The sequence below is a fragment of the Vanacampus margaritifer genome, chromosome 17, assembly GCF_051991255.1.
Source record: "Vanacampus margaritifer isolate UIUO_Vmar chromosome 17, RoL_Vmar_1.0, whole genome shotgun sequence".
In the NCBI taxonomy this organism is placed as follows: domain Eukaryota; kingdom Metazoa; phylum Chordata; class Actinopteri; order Syngnathiformes; family Syngnathidae; genus Vanacampus; species Vanacampus margaritifer.
This window is the reverse complement of record NC_135448.1, coordinates 13125165-13145912: the sequence shown is the minus strand read 5'-3', so window position 1 is coordinate 13145912 and position 20748 is coordinate 13125165. Positions and strand designations below refer to the sequence as shown.

Here is a 20748-nt window from a genome sequence, read left to right as displayed (position 1 = left end):
AAATCAAGGTACTTATTTCCCCTATCTTTTTGACCATGGCTTTGAAATACTTTTTTTTGCTCTACACTCTCTAACATTTCAATGACGAAAAAGTTGCATTTAATTAAAGAAAAAAATTAAAGGAGGAAAAGTTGGAACATAACAATAAAATGAAATGGCATTTAATATTTAGGGCAACATTTATTTGGGAGTAAACAAAATAATTTGGCAGGGGCACCCGGGGGGGGGGAAAATCCCGTCCATACCGGTGAGTCACAAAACGCTACAAATATATGTATCGGGCAGCACCGTTGTCTTGCGCACGTCACACAATTCAATACAATAATACATTCCTTGTAGGACTGTCCCATATTGCAATTGTAATGGATTTTAATCAATGTAAGAAACCCAACACTAAAAGTAGTAATTTATCCAAAAATCATTGTAGTTCAAAAAGTTCAGACGACATTAATGTATACCAATTTTAAATACAATTTAACGTGAACATAACGTTCACAACACGTGCCTAATAAAGAAATAATTTTTATGCATATGTTATAGAAATATTTATTAGTATTAAAATTATTACAGGCCATATCAATTTGTATTTATAACCACTGAAATTCATGATAAATAAATAGTATTTCTATGCACACTGTCACGACTAAGCTAAATAGCAAAACGAGCTCAAGTTAATGCGATTGATTGGCCAGTCCTAATTTTAATAGCCTATAATTGTCAAGTTTACATGTGATTTTGTCAACTTTTGTTGTAGCCTAAATCACCTTTGCAACATTCGAGACAAACAAGATTCACATGTAAAAAATAAAAAACAATCCACATTCAACCAAACTGGCAAAATGCTAACACAAAAGATGTATGACGGTGCCACTTGCTGCCTTTGTCTGTGACAAGTTGCTGAAATGTCAACAATTAGCATCAATGAAAACAATGGCTGTCATCAAACAAACCAAAGTTTCCCCATCAAACTTGTTGTTCTAGCCAATCACTGGCTCTGGTCGCCAGCCTGCCAGCGCGCGTGCGAGATTGCAATATGGCCACTAGGTGGCATACTTGCATATTTTAAAAGGAGTTTCAAGCTAAATGATTACCACATCATAAAATAATGAATAAACAATGTTTACTTCCGCCATCACGGAGGTGAGCAGGAGCTAGAATCATTTTGCAACAACGTTATTGTGATTTGGATTCTCTGGGCTTTTTGGAGGAGAAACAACTCATGCATAGTACCTCACATTTCCACCTGTTTCAAAAAGTCACGCCTCCTGGGTCCAAGTGTTCTTTTAATTTTTTTCATTTCAACATCATTTATCGTAAAATGGACTTTATAAGCATTTCTGCAGAAATTGTACTCAGTCTAGCATTGAATGCATTTTGTTGTTTGTGGATCAGACCAGCCTCCTGTCGGCATCCCGTTGAACCAGAAGCCCAACAAGAGGATCCTCATGTGGCCGGTGGGCCTCCAGAACGTCTTCTCGCACCAGCTGCCACGCATGCCCAAGGAGTACATCATGCGGATCGTCTTTTTTCTGTTTCATTTTTGTATAAAGACCATTCATATAGTAAGTCATTTTAGCATCGTTTTTTTATTTATAACGACCATTTATATACTAAGTCATTTTAGTCTCATGTTTTTGTATTTACAACAACCATTTCTATAGTAAATCATTAAGTCATAAGGGAAATGGTGCTTTCAAACCCTCCGGTTGTCAAAAGTCAAACTCTACTTAGATCCACTTTTGTTTGTTTTTTATGTACAGTTGACTGAATAGAAGTGTCGGAAGTTGAAATGCTATCAAAGTAAAATACGATAGTAAACTTACTGCCACAAAATGTAGCTCAAACCGCAAACATAGCTAAGCTAGCTACAAGCTAAGACCACAAAATGCTTTATCATCATCAACTCGTAAATGCCACAAAATGGCGGCAAAGCACTACCTTTTTATTGGCTTTCCAAATTAAACCGCTTCCTTTATTTGAACGTAACTCCTCGGCACTAACCAGATGACGCCAAAGCAATACTTTTAGATTAGACATGGCTTTGGCCAGAGAATAAAATCAGCGAAACGCCGTTTGCCAGCCAAGAAAGAAGAATAGGTCACAAAAATAAAATAAAGCTGCACATGTGCGAAAAGGATTATGTAGCTGTACTTCCGTGACCGCAATTACTACTTTACTGTTAGCCAGGGCTTTGGTGCCATCTTGTGGCACTACAATATACAAACAGGTGAGTTATTCAGCAAATAATGTGAAGATTAGTCCCACATAACTAAAGCATTTGAAAAGACCCGACAGACACGTCACCATCCGGCTTATTGGCTAAATTTAGCTTAGCATCTGTTTGGTAGAATTGATAAAGGTTTAAGAAAAAACATTTTCAAGGCACAAAATGAGAACGGAGGTAGAACACCGAGTTAGCGCGGGTGTAAAATCAGGAAGCTTTTATTATTTTTTGATGATGAAATGTTTCATTGCAGCGAATGCTTTGCTAGCTAACTCTTGGGAGGCGCAGCAGCCCGAGTGAAAAAGAACCAAGCTTTATTTTTATTTTATCATTTATTTACACAATTAGAAAACTAGCACGTAAAAAAAAGAAACATTTCACAGTTTGTGGACTAGCAAGGACATAAAACAAAGTTAGCATCAATGCTAATTTAGGACATTATTAGAAAATTGGAGCGCACACCCCTTTTTATTTTCACCTCGCATTCGATTGCGAGGGAAATATTCTGCAAATGTGTATTCAAAAGGAAAGTTCCTCCCTGCCACCCCGAGGTCATTAAACTTCTATTTTTTTCTCCATAGGTAGAAAATGACCTCCCACTTTGTCAGAAACCCACGGCAGTGTTGTGACCTGAGAAGTCCACAAGATGTTCCAGAAGGTACCCAAAACTGATTTTACGTTTCGTTGTTGACACATCCAGTTAAGGTCTCAACCCACAACCTTCCACCTGACAGCCAGCCGTTTTCCCTCCCACTCAGACGTGACATTTGTCGTTTTCCCGTATGATTATTAAGTGGCCAATAAAAAAAAGAAGAACTGCAAGGCTTGAAACGAATATACAAATGTTCCGTCGATAACGGCGCGCCTCTAAACTCTCTTAGTCTTAACTGCAATTTCCCCTGATCCGCCGTGACAAACAAACAAGCGATAATTGTATGACATGTTTTTTTTTTTAGTTAATGCTATGCTTTTTGTTTTCCCTTTCCGCTTGTTCAAAGGTGTTAATATTTTGTGTGTGATTTTCAAAGTCAAATTTCACCCATTTCAGTGTCAAGGCCTATTCCAACAAAGTTGCGATTCATTGTAGCATTTAGCTAGGCTGCTTAGCATCGTAGCCGTTGGGCGGAGTCGATTGGCTTTATGATGAGAGCTGATATTATTGATGTTGAAATATAAATATCTGAGAAAAAGGGATATATTTTGTAACATGGCATGACAACTTTTATTTACACGTTAATTGTGAGACAGATGGCTATTATAAATCTGTTTAATGGGAATAGTCTTATGTGGAGTTAGTTGCTCCTTATTTTGGGGAAAGAAAATCTGATTGTTTAGAAGGTTTTTTTGACAATGTCTTACAAGGCGGGGGGGGGGGGGGGGCAAATAAAAGTGTATTTGCATGGTAGTAAATTATTTTCATGAGAATAAGAAATAGGAGAAGTTTGCAAAACATACGTCATAATTGTAATCCTATGAGAATACTTTAAAGATTGTATGACAGTAAAGTATTTTGTCAGTAAAAGTGGTCATTATTTTAGCAACAATAATGAAATAATTATACAACATAGTAATCCTATGAACATAAGTGAGATTGTAATGTAACAAGAAATCTCACAGCGTCACAAGATAATAGTAAATTTGCAAGTTTCAAATTGCATGAGATTAAAAATGAAGACTAAAGTTGCATATATTTATTAAAGAAGTCAATTTCATGAGAATAACAAATAAAAAAATTAAGTCATAATTGCAAGAGAAAAGAAATGGTAGTCCTAGAGAAGAAATCCGAATGCACATTTATTCTTACTGTTGAAGGAAAACAATGTTATGGCAATGAAGTCGTCATTTTAAGAAAAGCATTGTTTACTTCGGCTCCTGCGACCTACGCGGGAAGGCAACAGTCAAAACCTGCCAATATCAAGGCAGGCCACCGGGTGGCGCCAGTGAGCACAGCAGACCGGCGCCTTATTAGGCCTGCCAGCCAGCAGCGCAATCAGAGACAGGTCCCGCAACATGGCGATCGGCAGGCGAGCACGCAAGCAAGCAAATGTTTGTGCGCAGTCACACACTAGCAGCGCAACAACAAATGACTGTCTCCAAATCAGGTGCTAATTAATATAAGAACAACAAATCAAAACGCCATGCAAATGCAGCAAGGTATTTTTTGTTGACATTTAACATTTTCACTGTTTCTGAATTTACTTATAAGTATATAGATGCCATATAACTGTGTAGTTAAATGAATAACACTGTGATAATGATTTTGTGAAATATATTGGAACTCGTCACTCCCTTCCAGCTCTTGAGATAAGAATGTGTATGTTTTAAAAGTTGTCAAAGTTCTCATGTCATTAGCCATTTGGTCGTAAAAACTGAAGGTCCAAGGTCAAAGCCTGGTTACATCATTTCTCTGAGCTGGTGGGGAGCTGAAGTAAACATATCGGTATGTCATATGTGTTAACTCTTTGTCAAGTTTAAGGGCGGGAGCATTCTTTTTACAAGTATAAAGTGACTGGGTGTTTAACATTACTTTACAATGTAAGCTATTTTCCTGTGTCTTAAGAGCTTCTAATAAATCCTTGCAAGGAAAACTTCTTCATGAGATCTCAATTCTGAATTATTTGGACACGCAAAAGATTACACTTAATAAAGTAATCAAATAATGCCTTCATTTTCCATTAAATGGCAATCATAAACCAGTATGAAAAACGTTAAAGCTTCAATGCTGTAGAATCACAGCAAGGCGTTTGCTAACACCAGCTGCAAGCATCTAATGCCCCCCCCCAAAAAAAGTCTTGCGTAGAACTTGAATAAAATGTGGGATATGTAAGCCAACACGGTGGCCATGTTGCCACGCAGGCTGACCTCAAAGCAAAAGTGCCAATGCATAGTTTTGCCAAGCTCCATCATGTCACTTTGAGTATGTCTGAATAGCGCGAGTAAGTCCAGCGCACGAGCCACCTTTGTTACACCCCCCCCCCCCATCCGTGGCAGAACTACAAATGCTGTGTGTATTTCCTGCAAGTACCAAAGTATATAATCATGTGGCCCTAATATGCTGCCATAAAGTGCCTGGCGAGTGTCGGGTAAGCGAGCATTATAGCAAAAGTTGGTGTTTTGTTGCTGCCTGCCATGATGATATTTTGTGTGTTGCAGGAGTGCCACAATTCACCCCTCATGCGATGCACGGGGGGGGAAGAACCCGATGACGGCCGGCCATTGCTGCGTGAAAAAAAAAATCACAAGCTGGACTGCAGCGGCTCCAAGTGTGTCTCGCGCACATTGTGGAATCACCAGGAGCAACGTGACCAGGTAATGAGCACACACATCCTGCAATTAGCTGCAGGCCGAGTGTCGCCACTCGGCCCTTCCTGGTGTCGGGTCATGGAGAGTTCGGCCATTCAGTCATAAATCAGCACATGACTTGTCTTACACTTAAGGCCAAAAGAAGAAAGCACACCCAGTTGTGTGTAGTTGGTGGCTTTATCATCTTTCCTGTGTAATGTAGAGTCCCCTTTTCTGACAACCTGCAGGCAGCAGCCGGCACCGGTGGAGGAGGCACCAAGAACCACGGACAAGGGTAAGAATTGTCAAACGCTAAGCTAAAACCATGTGACCCCCAAGGCAAACAACAAAAGGGGCGGCAAAACATGAAGACAAATAAGTAATTGTTGCAGATGTAGGCTTGGACACATGAGACAAGCATGACAAAAAGACCTTTGTGTGTGTTTCAGGCAACAGTGGGAGTGGATAAGAGGAACAAGACAAAGGTAAGAAATCCACACCAGCAGCGCAATGACCATGCAAACAAATGTGCATTTCCTGCAAGCACCGAAGTATATAATCATTCCCAAATGTTTGCAACCTGCCAGGAATTGAAAACAGTGCGTTCAAGGCCTCATCCAGTGCAGCAAGATGGTGAGTATTACAGCAAATGTTGCTGCCTGCCACGATGACATTTTGTCTGTTGTAGGAGTGCCACAATTCACGGTGGAAGAACCCGATGATGGCCATTGCTGTGGAAAAGTGACAAGCTGTAATGCAGTGGCGTCAAGTGTATTGATCTGTTACTCATGATTGCAGTCAGCAGACTTAGCATGGAGGCCCATTTTTGATTATAAAATTGCTGAAATTTGTGTGTGTGAGATTTATTTACTCTGATGTAGAATTTCTACAGTTCAACCTGCATAGTTTAGAGTGTTTGTTGTAATGTAACAATTTCCACCGTGTAGTTGGAGTGGTTTTTAGTACAGTATTACTGAGGTCCTTTCAAATGCAAAACTAACAGTAAGTTTGTGACTGTCTGAATAGTAATTGAGTCATGATGACATTTTGTGTGATGTGTCGCAGGAGTGCCAGAATGGGAGTACTCCATGGAGGTGATCTGAAGACAGGTGTGACCAAGGCCACATCCAGCGCAGCAAGATGGCGAGTGTCAGGTAAGCGAGTACTACAGCAAATGTGGGATGGTTTGTTGTTGCCTGCCATGATGACATTTTGTGGTGTTGCAGGAGTGCCACAATTCACACCTCATGTGACGCACGGTGGAAGAACCTGATGACGGCTGGCCAGTGCTGCGAAAAAGTCACAAGCTGACTTTAGTGGCTCCAAGTGTGCCTCGGGCTGGACTAAGCTGTGATGCTAACTGAATTTTCCCCCCACCCAAAACTGTGTTTGTTAATCATGATTGTAGTCACCACATCTAGCATGGATGGCCATTTACAAAATGGCCATGACATGTTGAGAAAATTTGTGTGTGAGATAAATTTTCCCCTGATGTGGAATGTGTATTTTGATGCACCCATTGGTCTCCAGTTCAACATGAGTTAGCATTAATAGCTGTGAAGTCTGCATAGTTTAGAGCCTTTGTTGTAATCATGTACACTTGGAGAGAAGGATGTAATGACAAGCACCAGAATACTAAATGCTATTTGTATGAAAATGTTTGGCCAGTGTTTTTTAATGACAGTTGCCATGTAATGATTGTATTTCTTGCTGGAGTGCCACTTGCACAATTCTCCCAACCACCCTCCCCAGTGTCTCTTGCGCGTAGTATACCAGTAGTACAATTCTCCCAACCCACCCACCCTCCCCCCCCCCCCCCCAGTGTCTCTTGCGCGTAGTATACCAGTAGTACAATTCTCCCAACCCACCCTCCCCCCCCCCCCCCCCCCAGTGTCTCTTGCGCGTAGTATACCAGTAGTACAATTCTCCCAACCCACCCACCCTCCCCCCCCCCCCAGTGTCTCTTGCGCGTAGTATACCAGTAGTACAATTCTCCCAACCCACCCACCCTCCCCCCCCCCCCCCAGTGTCTCTTGCGCGTAGTATACCAGTAGTACAATTCTCCCAACCCACCCACCCTCCCCCCCCCCCCCCCAGTGTCTCTTGCGCGTAGTATACCAGTAGTACAATTCTCCCAACCCACCCACCCTCCCCCCCCCCCCCCCAGTGTCTCTTGCGCGTAGTATACCAGTAGTACAATTCTCCCAACCCACCCACCCTCCCCCCCCCCCAGTGTCTCTTGCGCGTAGTATACCAGTAGTACAATTCTCCCAACCCACCCACCCTCCCCCCCCCCCCCCCCAGTGTCTCTTGCGCGTAGTATACCAGTAGTACAATTCTCCCAACCCACCCACCCACCCTCCCCCCCCCAGTGTCTCTTGCGCGTAGTATACCAGTAGTACAATTCTCCCAACCCACCCACCCTCCCCCCCCCCCAGTGTCTCTTGCGCGTAGTATACCAGTAGTACAATTCTCCCAACCCACCCACCCTCCCTCAGTGTCTCTTGCGCGTAGTATACCAGTAGTACAATTCTCCCAACCCACCCACCCTCCCTCAGTGTCTCTTGCGCGTAGTATACCAGTAGTACAATTCTCCCAACCCACCCACCCTCCCTCAGTGTCTCTTGCGCGTAGTATACCAGTAGTACAATTCTCCCAACCCACCCACCCTCCCTCAGTGTCTCTTGCGCGTAGTATACCAGTAGTACAATTCTCCCAACCCACCCACCCTCCCTCAGTGTCTCTTGCGCGTAGTATACCAGTAGTACAATTCTCCCAACCCACCCACCCTCCCTCAGTGTCTCTTGCGCGTAGTATACCAGTAGTACAATTCTCCCAACCCACCCACCCTCCCTCAGTGTCTCTTGCGCGTAGTATACCAGTAGTACAATTCTCCCAACCCACCCACCCTCCCTCAGTGTCTCTTGCGCGTAGTATACCAGTAGTACAATTCTCCCAACCCACCCACCCTCCCTCAGTGTCTCTTGCGCGTAGTATACCAGTAGTACAATTCTCCCAACCCACCCACCCTCCCTCAGTGTCTCTTGCGCGTAGTATACCAGTAGTACAATTCTCCCAACCCACCCACCCTCCCTCAGTGTCTCTTGCGCGTAGTATACCAGTAGTACAATTCTCCCAACCCACCCACCCTCCCTCAGTGTCTCTTGCGCGTAGTATACCAGTAGTACAATTCTCCCAACCCACCCACCCTCCCTCAGTGTCTCTTGCGCGTAGTATACCAGTAGTACAATTCTCCCAACCCACCCACCCTCCCTCAGTGTCTCTTGCGCGTAGTATACCAGTAGTACAATTCTCCCAACCCACCCACCCTCCCTCAGTGTCTCTTGCGCGTAGTATACCAGTAGTACAATTCTCTCACCAGAATATTAAACCTTGAAAAACCCATAAGTACTACTACTTGTGCTGTATTTTAATATGGGTAGTATGTCCTTTTTGTATGAGGTATAAGAGGATTTAGTACTTGCTGGATTTCCAATTTTAACCTTTGTCTGGATAGTGTTTTGAATAAGCTTGACTGAGGGTTTTAATCCAAGGCCAAATACAAATGAACATTGGTGTGAATAATTTGCATCTCACAAGTTGACAGTAGAAATGCTTCTCAGCACATGTTTATTCAAGAGCTTTGTTACATGTTGAAGGATTTCACAGCTTGGAACAAAGTGCTAGTTGCCAGCTAAGTGGAAGAAGAAAAATGTCTGTTACATGGATGTTAATTAGTAAAGTTCTTCACTAGATGTGAACAAAATAGACCATGATGTTAGCATCTAGTGAAGAACTTTACTAATAAACAGCCATGTAACATTTTTCTTCTTTCACTTAGCTGGCAAGTAGCACTTCGTTCCAAGCTCACAACAAATGTCTCAACACTGCTTTCTCCACTCCTTTGCGTGGCTCTTCCATCAATCTTGTGTGCCCCAAATGAAGCTGCTGTCATCACCAGGCTCCTCTTCTATGGAAGGAAGAAAATAAGTTAGTCATTGACTTTCACATGCAGCTACTCAGCATGATTGAATGTTTAAATGCAAGCAATCATTTTTGCAAGACAATGACACATTTACTGCCAATTAAGTAAAGTCAAAGTCTACCTCTGCACACTGGCCCATCTGCAGCCACTTTGGCAGGTGAGAGAAGAGCCCAGCTTTTCATTTCCTTTTGGTCACTGCGAGCGGGAGTCAACTGGCACCTACTTGCAGATCAGACACAAGATAAAAGCACAAGGCATCAACATTTTTACTCCATTTTCCACCATTGACACGATTAAAGCGGGTGCCAAATACCAGCCCATCACTTTTGATACGCCGTTGACTCCTAAACAAAAGCACATTTACCATCTTAGAGATATTACACTCATTTAACCGTTGTCAACTAATTTCTTACTTTACTATGAATACCTTGAAACACAGATCAGTCACATGACCAAACCCAGACATCCGGGGAGCTGTGTGGTTTTTTTGGCCACGCGCGCAAGGTCATCTGCAGTAGAAAGCAAGTGGCAAATTGAAAACACAAACATATTCATTTTACAGCTATGGCTGTTTTTAAGTGCTACAGAAATAAAGGTGACGACAGGTAAAATATTTAATTCTTTCTGGACTAAATATCTTACTGCTGAAAATGGCGACATGACATAAGGATACCACATTTTTCACTATTTCTATTAGTCCTAAATGCTCCAACTCTACCTAATTGGATTAGGAAACGACATTTCAGTCAATTCTAGGTGAAAACTAGCAACTCTATAGACAGACATGGCCCAGGAGCATTCACAACAAATGATAGATGCTAACTGATTGCTCACACGTGTGGAAAGACAAATAAGTCCTACTGTTTTCTTGTACACCGTCTGCTGGTCTTTTTCACATCTTTATTTTAGTAGCGTTCTATACCTGCGTAATGTGCCAATTGAGATGACTAAAGCATGACATTTACTATCAATAATCCTCACGGGTGGCAGAAAAGCAACAAATAGGAAATAGCTGAATAAGCTTGGTTCTAATTTATATCAAAGCTTTCCCACTTTTTAGCAAGATTTGCTGGGAGTATGAATATATTTGCCCTTGACTGTGTTTACATGTAGTATTGTTATATTGAAGGGTTCACCACAGTGACTCAAATATCACAAACTAATTAACCAACAGACTGGCCTCTAAAAGCCCTTCAATTACTGCATAGTCAAACTTCACAACACAGTATTAATTATATACATTAGTTACTTTTATTGTATTTCACTCAAGGAATCATTCACAGATATATCACATGAGACACAAACGGGCAGAATTACTGACTGGGCCAACGCAGCGCCGTTGATGGAGAGTTTGGCCAACTGTTTCCGCAGGGTAACAAGATGGCCTCCATACATCATGTGACCAACAGTTGACCAATCACAGCGTAGTACTCTATGCTCATAAGTGACAAGTACTACTCAACTGTTGGTCACATGAAACGGACGCCATCTTGTTACCCTGCTGAAACAGAGTTGGCCAAACTCAGCTCTGGGCTAACCCATTTTAAAAAAAAAAAAATAGAGGAAAGCTAATAAATAAATGAAATAAAAACTCAGCAACTGCCCATTGCATGACTGGAGTCTCACCTTACAAGAGGCCAACTTTTTACCGCCATGCGGGTGCCCAAAGGACTACTTGATTCTGCCTGCCGTCACTTGTCACCTATTGCTCGGCTCTCAACACTTTACTAGTTGTTTTTTGGAGCTGTAGACTGCTTGACCGGCTGGATTGGAAGATTCGTTTAACGCTGGTAGCTTCTTCATCTCCACCCATTTGCCCTGCAACACAGATCACAGGAACAAAATTAAACACTACACATTAGTAGGTCGTTACCCATTCCCAACTTAGTCCACAACTGTAGTGTTACCTGGTCTCATGTGTCAGCCGGCTCATCGTCCGCAACGTTAAACAAAACCCAGATTAGTTTGATGCTGGTCGCTAGTTCTTGATCGGCACATCCGCCCTGCAACACACATCACAAGAACAAAATAAAACACTACACATTTGTCGGTTACAACCTCCCATCCCCCATTTAGTCCGTGACTAGGCGGCATGCTAGCTAGCCTAGCTCCATTCCCCGTGTGGCGACGGGTGGAATAGGCACCGCTGACTGACTGGCAAACAAGCCAGACGCAAGGAAAGTGCGAGAGCAACGACTGGCCCGTTTACCAGCCAGCGATGCCTCTCCACCCGTCAACACAAGGAATGGAAGGAAGGATTGTTTTTGTTTTTTTTGTCGTGTCAACTAGTGTTACCTGGTCTCGTGTCTCATCATCCGCAATGTAAAATATCCTCATTTGTCTGGTGCTGGTAGCTTCTTGATCTCCACCATTTGCCCTGCAACAGAGATGACGGAAACAAATTACAGTAGTTGTAGTAACACAGGATCACAGGAACAAAAAACACTACACATTCTCTCCGCAACTAGGCTAGCTTAGCTGGGCTAACTAGCTTAGCAAGGCCACGCTAACTAGCTTAGCAAGGCTAGGCTAGTTAGCATAGCAAAGCTAGGCTAGTTAGCTTAGCTAACTAGCTTAGCTAGCTCCATTCCCCATGTGGCGACGGGTGGAATAGGCACCGCCGACTGACTGGCAAACAGGCCAGCCGCAAAAAAAAAAAAGCGACTGGCCCGCTTGCCAGCCAGCCGGCGATGCCCTTCCACCCGTCAACACAGGGAACGGAGCGAGGACAAATATAGGAAAGGAAGGTTTCTTTTCATGTGATCGAGTGTTACCTGGTCTCATGTCTCATCTGGGGTTCTTCATCCGCAGCGCAAAACAAAGCCCAGATTAGTCGGATGCCGGTCGCTAGTTCTTCATCGACACATCTGCCCTGCAACACAGATCACGGAGACAAATTCTCACTTTTTTACACAGATAACATACTTAAGAGTGCCACATTTTACACAATTCTATTTCAAAAAATTAATACAAATAAGGCAATGGATATCAAACACTACACTCCCTAGTAACTAAAATCTGATGAATTAGTTTCGGTTAAAGTGGTACATTTTTGAAACAATTATGAAATTGACTATTAAAATGCTGCTGTGCTTCCTGTGTTCAAAAATGTTTTGACTGTTCCAAAAATATACAAATCAGGTAAATACATGAATATACAGCTGTGGTTTCAATTATTCTAGCCCCTCTGCTGATAAGTACTTTAGCATGTTTGACTTTGTTTACAATCACATCAAATAACTACTCAAATGCACCAACGCTACTTAAATTACACAAAAGAAAATTATGTGATAGATCAGGTCATGTCCCTTTTGTTATTTCCTCACCAACCCTTAGCCTATACATTAATTTTATACATGGGATGAAAGCACCTGTATGTGTCAACACAACCTTGGTGGTCAAAAATTAAGCAAATGTTAAAGAAATGTGTTGTTTTTCCTCCTTCCAAACCATCAATGGTGCCTTTGCAAAATGGTGGCGTCCAAGTCATGGTCACACAAGTCAAGGTCATTTGCCTTCATAGGCAAAGACAGGAATATAAAAAAATAGCAAAGAATCATTTCTAGTGAGACAACTGGAGGGATAATCGACACGATGAAAAAGGCACACTGGAAAGAGAGGATGCCGTCACTGATTGCTTTGATATCCCAAGCAAAAGATGCGAGAAAATCCCCAGATGACAGCTGAGCAACTGCGATGCAATTTCACAGAGGGATTTACTCAACTTTCAACCCAGACGATAAAAAGATGCCCAATGTGAGCTCAAGCCTTCCGCGCTAGCATCATAGGCGCCCCCTACCGACTTCAAAGTACAAGACCGGTCCACTCGCAACCCACGCGGATAAACCACAAAAGGTCGTGGAATGTCTTTCTCACGGGCCTGTAAAGAAAAGTGCACCTTACAGACAAACCCGAGCGAGGTGAGACAATCGTCCACTGTGGCTGTTACAGCCAATGTCCAGCGCGTGCAAGGTACCATCAACACAATTAGGAGATGGTGAGTGTCAATTGGATACAGTCAAGTGATGATAAAAATGAAGCTTGGGAGACAATTCCAAGCATGTCCCCAAATCTCTCATCGTTTGGTTGCAGACAAAGTGCGGGAAGATTCTCAAGTGGTGGCCATCTTCACACTTAAATTGAAAAGACAATCTGATGGGATGTGAAGAAGACAGTTGCCAAACAAGGCAAATCATGTGAAATAAAAAGAGAGAGCAATGATGACATGTCAAATCGGTAAAATTACCAAATGAACAATAATGACCTCTCCAGAAAAAAAAATTATAAAAAGAAAAAGAAGACTCTCAAGTGGCCATTTTCAGACTTAAATTGAAAAGAGAATCTGATGGGACGTGAAGAAGACAGTTGCCAAACAAGGCAAATCATGTGAATAATAATAATAAAAAAATAAAAAAAATGAAAATGAGAGAAAGAGAGCTATAATAATGATGCTATGTCAAATCGGTAAAATTACCGAATGAACTATACTGAGCTCTCCAGAAAAATACTTTAAAAAAAGAAAACAAAACAAAATTCATGTGAAATAATATTTGCCTTCTGGGCAAAGATACCTGTAGATGGCTGCAAGAACCCTATATTTCACATCTGATATTTTATTCCAAAAGAGTGTTGTACTATACTCACCTAGTACAGATGTGGCTGAGTGATTGAATCATTTTGTCACAAAATACACATTTTATAATAACAATAATAATAATAATAATAATACATGGCCAAGGGCAAACATTGAGGTTCAAGTCAAGTGCAGGCTCACCGATGGGGTCCATCCAGCTCCTGCGGCTCCATGCTGGTGATCTCCGCCCATTTCAAGACTGCGACACAGCAGGAAAAAACAACATCCATTTTAATGTGCACTAAATTCACACGCCTCATCAGCCAAAAAGCTTGTTCATTGGTGTGTCTAGTATCTACGTTGGGACTTACTTTTGTCCAGTTTTTCATCCCGTGCGGTCGCCATCTTGCCGCACGTGCTGATGAATCCATTCGTGACCCGCGCACACCTGTCTCTTAATGAGCTGCAAGCTAACTAACAATCAAAAGAAATGTCCCCGCATCCAATCCATCTTCACTTCTGTCCACGGACAGTCGCGCTGAATTCCCCCCCCAAGACAGCCATCTTTATTACACAAACTATTGGTTCAACAACAAAAACCCTCACAGTTCAATTCCCAAGTGGAAAACAAGCAGGTGTGTAATTTACAGCAACATAAATAAAATAACAAAAACAGAACATAAATGATGGCCAGCATGAAAATCGAACCAAAACAAAATGGCCCGAAACAAAAAAGCAAGGACTGCGTGATAAATGAAGCAAAGTGAAGCGAACTGTAATGTGAGGTGCCCAAACAGAGTCCCTCGAGTGTGAAAATCCTGCAAGAAGTCAGATGTCATCATGAGAAAAGACAACAAACGCCAAAGCGTCATTTACCCGTGCGTTCGCTCACCAACCTAACAGAAGGCCACGAGTGCGGCCGCCATCTTGCCGTAAATGGTGAACAATCCAATCAAGGCACACCTGTCGCTTTATAAGCTGCAGGCCTGACGTCATCGACTATCTTCCGCTTTTTGCACACTAGCGCCGCCCGCTGGCCTGTCATCAGGACTGCAAAAGTGTTGCTTTTCTCCTTTTCCGCCACAAAAGTCAAAGTCAATCACAACCAAAGTTTTTTTTATTTTTATTATTAATTAAATTTTCAGGATCGTTACCAACAATGTCCTTTACGTGTATAGTTAGCGGTTGGGGCATTTAGGCTGGAACAACATTCCAGATCGTCTTCAGGCGCCACACTGTCGCCATCTCCTGGTCAGTATGAGAAATGCTTTCAGTGACAAATTGGGGGAATCCAAAACGAATACAACATCCGTGAACACTCCGGGTGGCGAAATAGTCAGGCGTGCCTCGTGATACGTTCTCTTTCCATTTAAAAGAAAAGAAATCATTGACAATCAAATTGTTATTAGTCTTTCCGTGATATTAAAAATTCTAGCTGTATTTCAATTTTGGTGTTCCATACGATTGGCCTTTTCATCACTTTGGTCGAGTTCGTCTTGTCCCCATCAGACAAGCTTTGTTCCTGTCTCATTTCTGTACTTGTTTACAATAAATACAAACATAATCTGGCCTTCCACTTTTTTTTTTGCTTATGAGTGGTTTGCATCTTGTGATGTGTCATGAACATGTGTCACCTCTGCTGGTCGCAGGCAAAAAGTGCACGTTATTTTGCATGTTTGTCATTCATCGTCCTTTAATTGGTCCGATATTTACAAGGTCAAATAACAATTGCAAGCAACGACATTGTCGCATTGTGATAAATGTACCAATTAACTGTGAAAACGGTCCTGGAACAATCTACAATTGCATTCTATTTGGATACTGTATTGATCAGTAGTTATAATAATTAGCTACTAGCTAGTAGCGCCAGTGCTACGCGGCTCTCCAGTGCTACGCAAAAAGAAAAATACACTAATCATTGACAAATAAATGCTACTTATATTTAAACATTAAATAAGCATACTACAAGGAAGCTATGCATAAAGTCTGTTTGAGTGGATGAGTTTTTTTTTTTCTTGTGTGAATGCTCCAATTGCATAATGTAAGTTTACAATAAGAAATCCAGGAATCAAACCTCTGTATCGTTTTGATAGACACTTGGGCCAACGACACGACTGTATTTTAAAGTTGCTCAAATTTCTTTCGATGCTACTTGGTGTCAAAAGTTTGAGAACCGCCGTGAAGGATGATCAGGAAGGAAAACCAGCTTTCAGTAAATTGCTGCTATTTGACTGCTTGATACCAAGAAAGAAGAAATCCTTCTCACCATGTGACGGACGATTTCATACAAATCAAACGGACAGAAAGAAGAAAGCAACCTGTGGAACTCAAATAAATCTCCAAAACAAATCAAAATTCTCTCTGTTTTCAAATCCAAGCACTTGGATGGAGACGTCTCTGTCGTGTCCCGACACCTGCACGAAGACGAGCACAAAAAATGGTAGACATGAATCCAGAGTCCAAGAACACGCGGAGTCCGTGTCAGCTCACTCACCGTGTGACGTCACGAGGAACTGGTCCCGGAATGGGCCTCAGGAGCCGACTCGGAAGCAGGTTCGGCATCAGGCTCGGAAACGGACTTTGAGGCCGGCTCGGGCTCGGAAGCGTCAGCAGCTGCAGGACGCAAAGATAGCGAGAGATGTGGAGCGTTTTTTCGCAAAGGTGGACATCGGACCTGGACAGGACTGCGAAGATGTTTGACTTACAAGCTGGAGCGTAGTTGGCTGCAAGGAAGAAAAGAGGAAGAAAGTTGCGACTTGTGATCCCGAATGTTGCCGGCAGGCAGGCCAACATTTGCGTCCCTCACCTGGTGGGCTTCTGTGACGCTTGACGAGGAGCACGAGCAGCGGCACCAGCAGAGCGAGGAGCGTCAAGGGGACAACAACGGCCAGCGTCACCTTAGTGGCGTCTTCCTCTTGACCAGACGTGAGAAGGAAGACGTGTGAATGACACGCAAGGATCACGTGTGTGTGCGTGCGTGCGTGCGTGCGTGCGTGCGTCACCATGGTTACTCAGGATGCTTCTTCTGTCCAGCTTGGTGACCATTTCGTCCTCGACGCCGGCCAGCTGGAAGACGCATTCGTAGCGGCCCTCCGCGTCGGCCGGCAGCTCCGCTTTCAGGTGGGCCGTCGTCTGGAAGGTTCCGTCGTGGTTGGGGAGGAGCTCTCCCATCTCCACGTCCTCGTGGAGCTCCTCGCCGTCCTTCCTCCAAAACAGGGCGGACACCGCCGGGTAGAAACCGCTGGCGTGGCACGTGATCGGCGACGAAGGCGTCTTCTGCAGCAGCGACACCACCGGCAGCTCTGCCGGGCAAGGGATGGAGAAAATGTGTGAGAGGAGCAAAGAAGGAAAGGTGGGGAAAAAGTGGCAGATGGAGTGGATGTGTGAGAGGAGAAAAGATGTATAAGAACAACAGATGGAGAAAATTTGTGAGAATGACAGCTGGATAGAAGGTGTGAGAGGAGAAAAGATGGAGTGTGCAATTAGAAAGAGGGAGAGAAACTCAGAAGTTAAGACAGAAAATGTGAGAGGAAGGAATGCAGCCATAATTATCTGAGGACAAACATATTGAATGTAGGAAAGATGGATAGAATGTGTAAAAATGCTGAATTTATGGATAAAGTGTGAGAGGAATGAAGTTGGAGAACATTTGTTAGAGGAGAAAAGATGGATAGAAGTGAGAGATGAGAAACGTGAAGAGAATGTGCAAGAGGGCTAAAAATGGAGAAAAGTGTAAGAGGAGAAAGATGGAGAATTGTGTGAGGGTATAAAAATGGCCCAAACAATTCATAGATAATAATATGTGAGAGGAACTAAAAATGTTATAAAATGTGTGGTGAATAGATGGAAAGGACGTGTGAAAATAAGGAAAGTTATAGAGAATGTGTGAGATGATTAAAGATGAGAAAAAAAGTAAGAGGAAAAATAGAGAACATGCGAGGTGATGAAAATGGAGAATGTGTGAGAGGGACAAGGCGAGAGTGCATGTTGCCATGTCAGCCGTGCTCCTCCAGGGGGCGTGCTGGTACCTGTTCTCATCAGGAAGTCCCTCCCATAGCTCACAAACTTCTTCAAGTAAGAAGGACAAATCTTAGAGAAATAATGCTTCAGGTGTTGATTCCAGACGTCCTCTTGGTCCCACTTGTGTTTGCTGACGACAGCTTGCGGCTTAACTGCGATCCATCTCAGTGTCGACAAGTCAAACGAGATGAAGTCTTCGCCGTCGAAACTGATGTGTTGCCAACCGTAAACCTCGTCAGTCTCGTCGTCCCATTCGCAGCCAGACATCCTCTGGATCATGTGAACACCTGACACACACACAAACACACGAAGCAACCTTACTTCTGCACTTCCGACTTGAGTATGTGTGAGTGTGAATAGTTAAAGCAAAATGTATTCACACATGAAATGTTTTTGTTGTTAGAAAGTTAAATGTAAACAAACCTCCAGTTTGGTTGAAGCGCTCTTTAGCAATTTCAATGTTGACTTTGGAGACCTGCTCATTACCAATATTGATCTGTGTCTGTCCCTCCCAGTAGTGCGGATCCTCGTCGGTGATTTTGTTCATCCAGTCCTGTTTGGCTTTTGCTTTCCTGCTCTTGCTGTCGTAACGAAAAATCTGAACGCCGTCAACATAACCAACACTCAAGTACGCTGGCAAGTTTGGAATGTGAGAGGACGCAGTTTGGAAATATTTGAGCGAGTGAAGCACTGAAAGAGAAACCAAAAACATTTTGTTTGTTTTACATCCAAAAATCTTATACTATTTGAAATGATTCTGTCTAAAACTGAAACAACTATGACAGCTTTTTGAGGAAACAATTGCTTTTATTGTTGTTAAAACATAGATTTGTCTTTTGCATTCATTTAAATAATTGATTTCAGCTCATTCTTACACACAAACACTTCCTTAATACACTCCTTTTGTTTTTTTTTGTGTTCACGGTTCACTTACATTCGTTGAATGTCTATTAAAGTTCATTATTAGTCATTTTTACAACCTCGGCATGTTACTATTTGAATACGCTTGTTGAACATGTTTGCTTTACTTTACATATCCTTCATCACATATTTTGCATATGTCAGGTGCTTAACTCTGTTTGCTACATTTTCCAATTGAACTATTCCATCTTTGTTAATTGTCATGTTGGCATTTTTCCAAGTGTTGCACTGAAAAAAGTGATTCATTGGACTAAACTAAAAAAAAAAACAGAAACTGTACCGGAAATTTATTACAGCTATTTTTTTTGTCTTTCTCATTATATTCATGATTTGGTTGAAGGCATTATTTTCAATTTAATGTAAATCAAATATATTTATTTTTCCCAAACCACATAAAAAAAGTTACATCCAAGTACATTTTTATTTTGGAATAAACTAATTAAAGTCATGAGACTTAACTTACAATACTTGTTTTTATAGATTTTAAGGTTATTTTTGGTCTAACTAGTAGGGGCACAACACATTTTGCTAATAGAAGTTTTTTTTAGCTCCCTTTTGTGAGTAAAATTTGACATTTTTAACTTAAAAAAAATTAAATAAAAACGTTTTCTCGAGACAGTTTTTCTGTTAATGGCAGTTTGTTATTTGACTCCAAATATGTTTTTGTTTTATTTCAATTAGCTTAGCAGGCTTTGTGGCACACTGCTAAGTACATCCACCTCACAGTTCAAAAGTCCAAGGTTCAAATACAGCCTTCAGCAGGAATTTACATACGTTAATTCAACACTAAATTGTCCCTTGATGTAGTTGAGTGTTCATCTATGTGTTCCCTACAATTGTCTGACAAGCTCACGTTGTACCCTGCAGATTTTGTTTATACTGAATCTGAAATTCAATTTGTAAAAAAAAAAAAGACTTTAGTTTATTACAAAGAAAAAAGTTACTCGGATCCAACTTCTTTTTTAATTTGGCTTAGGAAAAAATACATGCATTTGATTTCTATTAAATTGAAAAAGATGTTTTCAGTTTCAACCAAATCATGAATATAAAGAGAAAAAAAATTGTAATTTTTTTTAGCTGTAATAAATTACAGCTTTTTTGTTTTTGTTTTGTTTTTCTCAGTAAGATGTGGAAAAATTGGGAGAGTCAACTTGTGCACTTACCAGGCGTCACGCTGTGGATTTGCACTACCACCAAAAACAATCCGAACAAGTTCATCTTCCACATCTTTTGCTCTTTTCGGTCCCGCGTCAAAGCAAACCAGAAGACGTCGCTCAAACCGATGACGTCATTTGAAAGCGTGGCGTCCTTTTGCGCCTTAAATCAAGTCGAGTGTGCGTAAGAGGAGATGAAAAGCAGCACAAGAGTTTTTGTAAGTTTTGTGCTGAAACAGCGACGCTTTCCTTCCTGCTGCTCCGGAGCCGACAAGACAAGGAAGCGCTCCTTTCGGGGAAATCACGTGACCACAGAGCGGGTGACGTCAGGCCAATAAACACACAATATACATGCGCATTTCACTTTGGACAGGAATCATAAAATAAACGTTTTAGCTGTGTTGAAGCAAAAGCAATAAAAAAACACACACAAGTGTGTTTATTTGAAGTCTTTCTAGTTTCATTTTGTCATTTCTAAGTTGAGATTTGAACAATAAATTGTTTATCGGACGCGTCGGAACGCTTAAAAGCGAAAGTGGTCAAGTTCAAGTTTCCTGGCGTGAGACGCAAAATTCCTTGACGCCACGCC

At 42.0% G+C, this 20748-nt stretch overlaps 1 protein-coding gene and 1 long non-coding RNA gene across 4 annotated transcripts; one reads left to right on the top strand and one right to left on the bottom strand.

The window, feature by feature from the left end:
- Positions 1–6000: 6000 nt before the first annotated feature.
- LOC144037371 (uncharacterized) lies at positions 6001–7257 on the top strand. Its single transcript, XR_013288884.1, has 3 exons — positions 6001–6139; positions 6572–6660; positions 6733–7257. It is a non-coding gene; the product is annotated as an uncharacterized LOC144037371 (long non-coding RNA).
- Positions 7258–10719: 3462 nt separating this feature from the next.
- Positions 10720–20457, bottom strand: LOC144037013 (class I histocompatibility antigen, F10 alpha chain-like). 3 transcript variants are annotated; one of them, XM_077548113.1, is made up of 14 exons: positions 20169–20457; positions 18508–18774; positions 18093–18371; positions 17067–17366; positions 16871–16978; positions 16770–16787; positions 16559–16677; positions 14957–16478; positions 14436–14882; positions 14266–14323; positions 12266–12363; positions 11787–11868; positions 11399–11494; positions 10720–11309 (listed from the first exon to the last, which is right to left on the bottom strand). In XM_077548113.1, the coding sequence occupies exons 1-7, from the start codon at positions 20230–20232 to the stop codon at positions 16568–16570; spliced, it is 1146 nt and encodes a 381-aa protein (XP_077404239.1). In that variant the 5' UTR covers positions 20233–20457; the 3' UTR covers positions 10720–11309; positions 11399–11494; positions 11787–11868; positions 12266–12363; positions 14266–14323; positions 14436–14882; positions 14957–16478; positions 16559–16567. The 3 variants fall into 3 exon arrangements, with proteins under 3 accessions (XP_077404239.1, XP_077404238.1, XP_077404240.1); XM_077548112.1 differs by having other exon boundaries at positions 14961–16478; XM_077548114.1 differs by having other exon boundaries at positions 14266–14306; positions 14961–16478.
- Positions 20458–20748: the final 291 nt, after the last annotated feature.